The sequence below is a fragment of the Lampris incognitus genome, chromosome 1, assembly GCF_029633865.1.
Source record: "Lampris incognitus isolate fLamInc1 chromosome 1, fLamInc1.hap2, whole genome shotgun sequence".
NCBI classification, from domain to species: Eukaryota; Metazoa; Chordata; class Actinopteri; order Lampriformes; family Lampridae; genus Lampris; species Lampris incognitus.
Window position 1 is genome coordinate 134,257,478 of NC_079211.1, and position 12,047 is coordinate 134,269,524.

Consider the following 12,047-nt stretch of genomic DNA (forward strand, 5'->3'; position numbering starts at 1 on the left):
TATATCTTTAAGTGACTGTTTTATTCCTCTCTTCCCTAATCCGTTCCTGTAGGCTACCTATTATCTAAGCGTGAGGGCCAGCCGGGCTCCCCAGAGAAGCCATTGTCGGACCTGGGCCGCTTGTCATACATGGCCTATTGGCGTAGTGTGGTCCTTGAGTGTCTTCATCAAGTGCGTGACCGCCAGCTCACCATCCGTCACCTCAGCAAGCTAACGGGGATCTGCCCACAGGACATCACTGCCACCCTGCACCACCTCAACATGCTGGAGCAGCGTGGCGACAGGTCATACAGAGAAGTCACTCACACAGAAACGCATGCATACAGTTTTTCCTGGCCCCACTCAATCGTGCTCACACATATACACTCCCACAGCCAAATCAAAGTATGTTTTAACTTTATAATATATAGCTTCTGTTATCAAACCAAATCTTAACTCGCATTGTCAGCCTACTTCATACTATTATTGTTTTCCTGCCACTTATGTTATGAAGGAGATTTAGCCAAGTTCCTACCCTAAAATCTACCCTATTCCAGTTGTATAAGGATACTCAAAGGTGTTCATGTACATCTGGGCATACGAACACAAAATTACAATTTCGCAGCAATGCACAGGCATTTAATATGGATATACCCATTTATGTGCATGCATATAGGCACATACCAGCACAGTTTTGATGCTCTCTTTACTCCTATGTGGTTTCCTCAGACTAGTATTGTTGCGGAGAGAAAAGCTGGTAACCAGTCACATGAGCCGCCTCCAGGCTCGGCCACGACGGCTGGATGTGGACCCAGAGTGTCTTCGTTGGACCCCAGTCATTGTCACCAACACTGTGGTTTCTGACGCTGAGGGAGAGGACAACGATGATGAGGACAATGATGAGGAGGATGAAGAGGGGGAGGAAGACAACCACAAGGAGGTATGTTATTTAAATTTCTGCTTTTATCTGGTGGTTCACTTTTTTCAATTTTGCCACATGCATCTTGGAATTGGAAACCACATTTTTATTTTAGAGCTGTTAATATTTTGTTTTTATTTCTAATCTTACTGCACTGAAGCATGGCTTGATCTCAGCAGGCCAACATTTCCCTCTATAACTGATTTTAGTCATTTTTTTTGTGAACAGATCAAGCCAAGCCAAAAGGTGTCACCACTTTCCTGGCATATGCGCCAAGAGAGGGATGATCAAGAGGAGGACAAAAAGTGCTTCCCGGGGTTTCCTATGAGCCAGAGTTCTTTTTCCTCCACCCTTCACTGCCTGACGCCTGTCTCTGAACCCCGTCTCTCTACCCCAACCAACGGAGAACGTAGGCCAAGGGGCCGCCCGCCAAAAAACTGGCCCTGGGGCAAGGTGAAAGACAGTCAGCAGGCCAGTAGGCCACCCAAGATCCAAATGGCGGAGGAGGATGAGGAGGATGAGGACAGGGATGAGGGGGGAAAAACTACAGGTTCCTGCAGCAGTCCTCCATCCCTATTCTGTTTGGACAGACAGACCGATCACTCAGTCATCCACCCTTTGGACATGGCCAGGCACCCTTCCATCACACCCCCACGGAGAGGGCGCCCCCCCAGGAAAAAGAGAGGCCCTAAGCCTAGGCTTAGGGACGGGCCTGGAGAGGGGTTGGCACAGCTGCCCCCAGGGGCCCGACTCACTGAGCCTCCGCCTGTCAGAAAGGGCTGCTTCAGCGAAAGCAGTGAAGATGATGATGAAGATGACGAAGATGATGAAGATGATGAAGAAGACGAAGATGAGGAGAGGGCGGCATGCCCCCTGCCTATCCTCACTAAGCCAGCCAAGGTGGGGACCAAATGCAAGGTATGAAACTGGCAGGCACTCTAAAAAAAGGAAATTGATTGATTTGTTTTTGAAAATTCAAATAATATATTTAGATGTTCTGGCATAAGCATACTCTCCCAAATGTAGATGAATAATCCTAGCCTGGATTGTCCAGTGTCAGCTGTATGAAACTACTAGAAATATTGGGCTTTAAAAGTTATAGAAAGGGAAATAAACCAGCTTTGTGGGACTCAAGTTCCTGAGAGATGGTAACTAGAGAAATTAACTTGTTGCACAATATCCTATGCAGTAGAACTGTGCTAAAGAGAAGAGTGAGGAAGACCAAACAGGTTAATCCCATTGCTAATATTTAAGGTTGTTTTTTTTACTTGTCTTTTGTCCTTTATAACTTTTAACATCTTTGACCCTTTTTTCACCACAAATGGTACTGGAACTTTTGGCACCTTTTTGACACTAGAAAATAGGAACTTTGGTGTTTCAGTTGCCACCATACAGTTCCACAGAGCTCCTGTTGTTGATTTTTGGTACCTGTTGGAGGTGTGGGACTTACTGTACCAAATAGGCCCTTGGGGGCAGGGCTAGCAGCACTGTTTATCACTGTTAAGTTGTGCACATTGCATCACTCAATGACTGAGTTTTGCCAGATTCAATGTCATTAGCTGCAGTCTTTGATGAAGATGTGTATCGTTAATATTTTAAAGGTACTACTACTCTTACCTATACTACGTTTCGATCCGGTACTTTAACGGTACTCTTGTCGGTTCTTTGTGTTAAGAGAAAAAACGAAACAAAACAAATTAAGAACAAAATTAACATTGCTTTATTTTCTGTTGTCTGGACAGAGCGTTTCTTTTAATCATTAACCCATGTTTGTATAATGTAGTTAACTCTGTGTGGGCTCTAGACTGCCAGCATTCATAATATACCTGAGGTGGATGGGGCAACGAGACATGAACTATGAGCTAGGCAGTCGAAAACTGCGTATTTCTCCGCCTGTATTTGATGCACTTTCGCTAGATGTTTCGAAAGATTGCCTATGTTTCCACCCTTACGGGCAAAAGACTTGTTGCACTTGTGGCAACGAGCATTGTCAGCATCCACTCTAGTGAAGTATAACCAGGCTTTTGACCATTTAGTTCTCTCAAGGATCGGCTCTGAGCCCTCTCTTGTTTGCAATGGTGATGGACAGGTTGACAGACAAGATCAGGCAGGAGTCTCCATGGATGATGATGTTCACGGATGACATTGTGATCTGTAGTGAGAGTAGGGTGCAGGTTGAGGAGAGCCTGGAGAGGTGGAGGTATGCACTGGAGAGAAGAGGAATGAAAGTCAGTAGGAGCAAGACGGAATACCTATGCGTGAGTGAGAGGGAGGACAGTGGAATGGTCAGGATGCAAGGAGTGGAGGTGACAAAGGCATTTGAGTTTAAATACTTGGGGTCAACTGTCCAAAGTAACGGGGAGTGCAGTTGAGAGGTGAAGAGGAGAGTGCAGGCAGGGTGGAGAAGAGTGTCAGGAGTGATTTGTGACAGAAGGGTACCAGCAAGAGTTAAAGGGAAGGTTTACAAGATGGTTGTGAGACCAACTATGTTATATGGTTTGGAGACAGTGGCACTGACGAAAAGACAGGAGGCGGAGCTCGAGGTGGCAGAGTTGAAGATGCTAAGCTTTTCACTAGGAGTAACGAAGAAGGACAGGATTAGGGACGATTATATTAGAGGGACTGCTCAGGTTGGACGGTTTAGAGAGAAAGCAAGAGAGGCAAGATTGAGATGGCTTGGACATGTGTGGAGGAGAGATACTGGGTATATTGGGAGAAGGATACTGAATATGGAGCTGCCAGGAAAGAGGAAAAGAGGAAGGCCAAAGAGGAGTTTTATGGATGTGGTGAGGGAAGATATGCAGGTGGCTGGTGTGACAGAGGAAGACACAGAAGACAGGAAGAAATGGAAACGGATGATCCGCTGTGGCGACCCCTAACGGGAGCAGCCGAAAGTAGTAGTAGTAGTTCTCTCCACCATTGTCACTAAGAGCAGGCTCTGTGTGTGTGTGTGTGTGTGTGTGTGTGTGTGTGTGTGTGTGTGTGTGTGTGTGTGTGTGTGTGTGTGTGTGTGTGTGTGCGTGTGCACGCGCACGCGTCTTGAAAGAGGCATAGAGCTGGCCCCGCCCCTCGGCTCGCACATACGACAGACTCCAAGAGGGAGAGAGATATTATATTGAAAATGCACCATAGACAAATGTCTTAATCTTATTGCAAATTAAAAACGGAGTTGGTGAGATAAAAGGTGCAAGATAAAATTTATGTAGCCTAAATAGATAGGACATTTATTTTCTTAATTTCTCTAATACTGATGGCAGAACCGTTAACGTCGGAACTTATCAATACTATGGTCTTTAATAATTTAGCACCGGTGCCTGTTTAATACCGGGTTTCGGTACCCATCCCTAGTCTTTGAACACGTTCAGTGTCAAGATTAAGCTTGTGGAAACTAAAACGAGAAAATAGTGCCAGTTAACGTTATCCCGTTTGGGCTAGTTCTTGTTTTTTTATTGCACAAATTGACAAATTACAGTTAGTTGTTGGTAGCAACATTTGAAGTCTCATCTAATTGTCCCTGCTCTCTCTCCACCAGAAGCCCTTTAGAAAACGTCGTATTCGCCAGCGCAGCCACCCTCACAGCAGTGTGGTAACTGAGACCATATCTGAAACCACAGAAGTCTTGGATGAGCCCTTTGTAGACTCAGATTCAGAGAGGCCCATGCCCAGGCTGGAGGAGGAGACACCCCTGGGTCACCCTCTCCGTCGCTACCCACCTGCCCGTTCTACCATGAGGTTCTCAGACCCAGCTCCCAAGAGGGGACGTCGATCCAACCTTGCTGAGTCAGAGGAGGACGGTAAGTGGTGGTTGGGGGGGGTATAAATGGGTCAATGCCCAATTTATAGTAAGTCAAGTCAAATCATGTCAGTTTTTATTGACCAATGTGATCACAGGCAGGTAATTTCAGTTGGTACTTTGCTCATGGTTTCAGATAGCATATACTTATGTACACAGCAAGATAATAATGTACACAGGAAGATAGTACAAGTGTAAATGAAGGACAACATTACATATCAAAAGCTAGATATAGTAACTGTACAGTAAAAATTAAGTATAAAAGTAAAAATATATGTATAATGTATGCAGATTCAAGAAGTGTAACAGAATATGGGTATTAGTAGGCTACGATAAGTATGATGGATGGGTTTTAGTTAGTATTGGTTGTGTGCATGTTAAAGCAGATTTGTGTAATTAGATGGTTGTTTTGCTTCCTGTCTTTTAGAGCTAACCCCCATTCTGAAGCCAATACCTGCACTTGCAGCAGCTCCCTCAGAGACCCTGACAGCTAACCCAGAAGCCCCCATCAAGAAGAAGAAAGGCTGGCCAAAGGGCAAGAGCCGCAAACCCTTGCACTGGAAGAAACGAGGGCCAGGAAGGCCACCTGGCGGTGGGCCCAACCAGCGGGCAGCGACAGAAAGCCAGGCCCAGTCTGGGGACCAAACACCCCCTAAGATTAAGATGAAACCTGGCCGCAAGCCCCGGAGCTGGTACCTTCAACGAGCTCAGGAGGAGGCTGAGAGACAGGAGCAAGAGAGACAGAGGCTGCTGGAGCAGCAGCTAGGCAAAGTCACCCAGCAGCCCCAGACAGAAGACCGCAAGCGAGCCTGCAGAACCAGTGCTGATGGTACCAGCAAACAGAAAGACTCCGATGAGGAAGACGACTATCTCTCCAAGTCTGCTGAGCAGAAGACCCCAAAGAGACGGGGGAGACCGCCCAAGAACCCTGCCCTCCGCCATCAGCCTCCACCTGCCCCCAAACCAGCTCCTGTCTGCGATGCGGAGGAGGAAGAAGAGGAGGAGGAAGAAGAGGAAGAGGAGGAGACAGAAAGGGCTTGGGAAGAGGACAAGTCCAGCCCTCCGCTCCCCCGCTCCATGCTGTCCCCCTCCTCCTCTTCTTCCACGTCAGGGCCTCGGGCCTCTCAGTCACGGCCCCAGGACACAGACATGGCTGACAGGGAAGACGAGGAGGATGATGAAGAGGAGAGGGAGGCTGATGAGTGTGGCAGCCTTGGCAGCGGTGGAAGCAGACGGCCGGCGGCCATGCCAGGTTCGGGTAGCAGACGCAGTGAAGACCATGATGCAGATGATGAAGGCGATGGCCATCTAGAGGACAAGAGCAGCAGCAATAAGAAGAGAAAGAGTCAGGACTCGGAGGAGGAGGATGAAGATGAGGAGGAGCCGCCCTCCCACGCCAGCTCTCCCCCTGTTAAAGAGGAACCCCAGAGTGGAGAGGCTTTTTTAGACATGCAGAGCAGCACAGCCCACGACTACGTCAGCAAGCAGGAGGAGGAGGAAGAGGAGGAGGAGGAGGCTGAAGAGGAGCTGCAAGAGATGAAATGTCGACCCTCTTCAGCTGATCCACAACAGGAGGAGAGGAGGCGCAGGGAGCAAGAGGAGTCTGCAGCAGCTGCTGCAGCTGTGGAGACTGTAACGGCCATCTCTGTTCCCTCCGAGCCCATGGAGCTGCAGCCCCTCCACCCAGAGGACAAGGCTGTCACATTGCTGATGGAGCCTCAGCAACCCCTTCCACACTCCCACCCCCACCCGCATGCCGACTTTAAAGAAGAGCTCAGCCACCACCACCCGCAGCACACCCACCACCACTCCAACGAACTGGACCTGGAGACCGTGCAAGCTGTCCAGTCCTTGACCCAGGGTGAGGCCCAGGATGAGGAGCCTGAGCCACACCATGGTGCTTACCAGGACTGTGAGGAGACCTTAGCTGCCTGCCGAAACTTGCAGAGCTACAGCCACACGGGAGAGCCAGAGGAGGAGGCTCTGGCTCTGGTGGAAGAATGTGGGGCTTCTCAACACAGCAGCCCCATGCCCAATGCCCCCATGCCACCCCTGCCCAGCCAGTCAGTGCGCTCTGTCAACAGTCCAGGACTACCCCCTGGGATGATGGATACAGGACTTGCAGGGCAGAGGGGAGGGACTCCTGGCCCCACAGGACCAGGGGCTAGCGGGGGAGGTGGAGGGGCTGGAGGGGGTTACACCCAGATCACCCCTGAACATCCTAGCTCCCTCTCCGCCCCCTCCCAGCAGAACATGGAGACATCACCGATGATGGACGTTCCATCGGTGTCTGATCACTCCCAGCAGGTGGTGGACAGTGGCTTCAGTGACCTGGGCAGCATAGAGAGCACTACAGAAAACTACGACAATCCCAGCAGCTATGACTCCACCATGGGCGGTGGGAGCAATGGAACGGGGAATGGGGGAAATGGAGGGGGCATGTCAGTAGCTGTGGTAGCAGCAGCCACCTCAGTCTCTTCATCGGCAGCATCCTCTTCCTCAAGTTCGGCCACTCCATCCTCCTCCTCTTCACAAGCCAACAACTGCTCCTTCGTCCCTGCCTCCGGCCTCACATCTTCTACAGGTGCTGTGGGGTCCCAGCTGGCCATGGGCAGCTGCAGCCTCATCCAACAAACGGGACCTGGGCCCAATAACGGCCCAGGTGCTAGTAATGGAGGCAGTGCAGTGCCCCAACCACCACCACCCCCACCTCCGTCCAATACCCCCAGCTGTGGCATCAAGTCACCCCAGAGCTGTGTAGTGATTGAGAGGCCCCCTAGCACCAACCAGCAGCAACAGCCTCAGAAGAAGGTGCCCCAGCAGCCTCCACAGCAGCAACAGGCACCCAACACCCAACCTCCACCCTCCGCACCGCCACCTCCACAACAGCAGGCTCTGTCCCAGTGCAGCATGGGCAATGGCTTCGCCTCCACACCCATGATCATGGAGATCCCAGAGAGTGGAGGTGGAGGAGGGAGCCGAAGTCTTTATGAGCGCATGGGCCAGGACTTCAGTACAGGGGGCTACCCCCAGCCCTCTGCTACCTTTAGCCTAGCCAAGCTTCAGCAGCTTACCAACACCATTATGGACCCTCATGCAATGCCCTATTCCCACTCGGCCTCGGTCACCTCCTACGCCACCAGTGTTTCCCTGTCCAACCCTGGGCTGGCCCAGCTGGCCCCTTCACCCCACCCTCCCCTGCCTCAAGGCCAGCCCTCCATGACCCCTTCTCCTAATCTGAGCTCGGGCTCCATGAACCTAGGCTCCTTGCAGCTCCAGTGTAACATGCCCACCACGAACATCGGCCTGCACCCTCCGCCACACACCCAGAGGCTACAGGGCCAGATGGCCACAGTCAAAGGCCATATCTCCATCCGCTCTAAGGCCACCCAACAGCTGGCTCCAGCCCCGCACCAGCAGCAGCTTTATAGCCGCAGCTCTGGGGCTGTGGCTATGCAGGGCACGCCACGCACCCTGGCGGTACAGCGCGGCATGATGCCCAACCTTATGCCCACGCCGGCCGCATACAACTCCATGAACATGACCCCGCTCAATGCCATGTCGGCCAGCTATCGCATGCCCCAGCCCATGATGAACAGTGGTTACCACGGCAACCCCCCTTACATGAACCAGCCAGCCCAGTACCCCATGCAGATGCAAATGGGCATGATGGGAGGACAGGGTTACCCGCAGCAGCCTATGCAGCCCAATCACCATGGCAACATGATGTACACTGGCCCCTCCCACCACAGCTATGCTGGCGTTCCCAAACAGTCGCCTTACATGAGCAGATGAGCAGCAGAGAACAAGATTGGGAGGCAAGGTACCAGAGCGGCTGTACTCTGTGCTTTAAATGTCCGAAACTCCTGTACAACCTCTCCAAAGCCACAGCTGGCAATAGAGAGAGAGGGAGGGGGGGGGTTCTTAGGGTTTCCTGTTTTTCAATGTTGTCATTTTGTTCCATTCATTTGGACTTGTTTCCCCTCCCAGCTGGCTGTGTATGGGAGTGAGCCAGCAGAAATGGCCGGGGGGAGGGGGGTGGAGGAGTGGTGTATATGGACCTCAGCCACGGCATGCAGCTCCAGGGCAGGCCTACACACTCCTCCTCTATGACACGGTTTCACACAGGCCCAGGAGCCTCCTACCATCCGGTTCAATGCCCCCACACTAGGCATGGGATGTAAGTAGTGGAGGGGGAGAAAGAGGAGCAGACAGTGACTGGAAGACCTTAACTTGTCAAATTGCGAAAGAGGAAAAAAAACTGGTTATCTGAGCATATTCAACCATGCACAATCTTTTAATTGACATAGGAAGCCTTACCGTAAAAAAAAAGAGACACTGAAATAATGGACTTTTTTTTCTTTAACATAGTTTTGAATCTTTTTTTTTTTTGACAATTATGAAATACTTGTGTGTTCAGTCCAACCTCTATATGCTTTGGTCTTTATATGTGTTGCATTCTGGAATGGCAACCTGCCCTCTTGGCTCTCTGTGAAAAATACACAGAAACATCCACGTGGCCAGTCAGAAGGCTTTGCGTAGTTCTAGATCAGCATGGGAGCCGGGGCCCTCAGTGTGCGAGGAGTAAGCATTGTCCAGAGTTTGTCTTCCCGATTGGACGGTGTGTGTCATAACACACCAAAATAGTAGAGGTGAGCTCATCACTGTCAGTATACCTTGTCCATGAATAAACGAGTAGAATTTTTTTTTTTTTTTTTTTTTTTTGCAGTTTGGCACCACAATGAAACATTAAGATGTAAATATTCTGGTACTTCTCAATATCCAGCAGCACACACTGGCTAGCTGTCTCCCCCTGGTGGCTCGCTCAAGAAAGTGCAACATTTCATAGTTTTTTTTTTGTTTGTTTTTGTTTGGGTTTTTTCCCCTTTATTCACACTCCACAGACAGTACACAAAATTTCAACATTCGAGCAGTTCAGGGAAGGCAGACTTAAAAATTGAATTTGCATTTAACTGCTTTAAGGAACGTTGGTTACTTGAAGCCAACTCCCTTCCCCATCGTAAAGTGTTAGTGACCCAAAAAGATTGGGGAGTCTGCTTTGGATGGTTTTTTTTTTAGTCAAAACTGGTATTTTGCTGTAAAATCTGCACTCCCATTGGCCAGAGATGAGGCAATGGACAGTTATCCTTCAGAAAAGGGTGTGCCTAAAATGCCTGATGTACTGCATTGTATTTGCCTCCATCCAGCCGAGAGACAAACGAATGCAGGGATGGAGCTGAGTGCATGTGGTCCCTTTTGGTTCTGGTGTTCAATCAAGAGGGGTGAAGTTGACCCTATCGCTCCATGTTCCAGTATTCAATGTCAAAAGAGGATTTGCTTTTCTTACAACCCGACGTGTTTCATATTTTATTTGTGTGTATTGTTCTGTTATGTACTTTTTCTGTTTTTCTCTGAATTTTATCAGACCGGGCAGCTTTCTTTTATGACACAAGCTGACTCTTTTCAACTTTAGAAAAGCTATTGTAGAGAAAATGTTTTTTCTATAATATAAAATGGAAATTCTGACATTGATATTGGTACTGTCATTTTTTTCACTTCTGTTTCAGGAAAAAAAACAATACATATTTTTTAGCTCAACTCTTGAGTAACAATTACTAAGAAATTCAAAACTAAAAAAAATTACCACTCACTTTTAGTGACTTTAAGATGCCTTTAACCTCTCCATTCCATCTCATCTCTAGAGTTTTTCTATCTTTGTGTAGTATATTAATGCTATTTTAAACGAAAGGAAAAAACTAATATCTAAAGGTCACTTAGCGTCTTTTTTATTTTTGTGTGTATAGGAAGACTTCCTTACATTTAAGAGGCATGTAAAAATGAGCTCAGTATATTTCTGTCTGTTTATATCGCTTCCCTTTTTGTATCCTTTGTAATTGTACATGGTGCATTGTAAGCTAAGAATAAAGAGCGAAGGCCGGGTGTGCAGTGAAGGTTGATTTTTTTTTTCCTTTTGCGCTCGGCGGCCTCAACTCTACTTTGTCCCTGTATGTATTTCCATTTATTTGTTTTTTTTGTTTTTTCTTTCTTAGCAAATACTTTCAAAGAGCTCTGTACATTTTAACATAAAACGAAAATAAATTATGTTGAGCCATTGATGTTTCAGGGAGCTTTGTAAGTTTTCATCTGATCCTTTAGTCCAATTTAACACGATGCTCATTTCAGTCCACTTGACTCAGAAGTAACTTTACCTCAGTGGTGGAAAAAAAGAAGAAAAAAAAACAACTGGCATTCACAACCCTGAAAAAAATCGTCGTTAATGCTGACACATTATGAAATGGTTACACAAGCTGACGCTACAACTGCAGCACAAACATAGCAGGACCCCCGCCAATGTAGGCTTATTGTACTACAAACAAGATTTATTGCATGTTAAGATGATACATAAACACAGTACAAGTATACATTAAGGCCGAACAATTTGTTTCAGCGTACTGGCATTGGCAATTAATTATTGCACAGTAATGAGAGGTCATTTTTATTATCCATTAGTGCAGGGCACTGTGGAACCACGATTATGCAGATTAACCATTTTAACTCCCAATTCAGGAATGGCAAAATGCATTGATAGCACCAGAACTGTGACTAGGAGATAATGGGATTTGGTCAAGATCAGTTTTAGGATTTTGAATAAAACGAAGTACTTCAGCTGAAAAACGTAGTGCAATAATGCAGCTGAGCTCTAACGCGGACAATCAATGTTAGTACTGTGAAACAACGAATTCAGAATTTGGGTGAATGCCCCCTTCTTTCGTTTCTTCGCAGCAATGCAGTGTTTTAGTTGGCAGATGATGGTGAGAAGAGCATATCTACTCAGTTTCAGACAAGTATGAGTGATGTTTAGATATCTATTTGCGCACAAACGTATCGCACGAGGAATTCAAAAACATTTCAGGTGCATTTCCAGGAGGCAATCTTAGCATCCCATATTTAACATGTAACAGATGAGACATGTAGTATATGATGACCAAGTAACAAATTGCTTTTAAAAAAAGGGGGGGTTGCTATGGCGACCCCTGAAAAACAGGAAAAAGGCTGAGAGAAGAAGAACAGATAAGACATGTAACATGTCATCATGTAACAAATGAGACGTTTTATAACTAGTTTGTTTTCGTGCAGAGACACAATATGAAATTAGCACTCCAGGGCTTGGAAACAAAATGTCTTCATCGCCGAGCAAGCTGATATGTTGATCGTACTGGCGTTTACTGCTAGCCAACCAATCATAGCGAAGTCGTAAACGTCTTCCGCTCTCTGACCAATAATAACATTGGAAAGGCGGGCTTGAACGTCTTTGTTAACATCTGATTGGTTTGCTCTTGTTTCGCATTACCACTG

General features: G+C 47.7%; 1 protein-coding gene across 4 annotated transcripts in view; it reads left to right on the forward strand.

Moving 5' to 3' along the window:
• kat6a (K(lysine) acetyltransferase 6A) overlaps nucleotides 1-10,797 on the forward strand; it is a 69,795-nt gene extending 58,998 nt beyond the window's left edge. For all 4 annotated transcript variants that reach the window (XM_056288170.1, XM_056288091.1, XM_056288329.1 and 1 more), the window contains 5 exons: nucleotides 53-284; nucleotides 709-919; nucleotides 1,127-1,816; nucleotides 4,431-4,692; nucleotides 5,119-10,797. In XM_056288170.1, the coding sequence (XP_056144145.1) occupies nucleotides 53-284; nucleotides 709-919; nucleotides 1,127-1,816; nucleotides 4,431-4,692; nucleotides 5,119-8,486 (4,763 nt within the window). In that variant the 3' untranslated portion in view covers nucleotides 8,487-10,797. The remainder of the gene's footprint in view (nucleotides 1-52; nucleotides 285-708; nucleotides 920-1,126; nucleotides 1,817-4,430; nucleotides 4,693-5,118) is intronic.
• The last annotated feature ends 1,250 nt before the right edge of the window (nucleotides 10,798-12,047 follow it).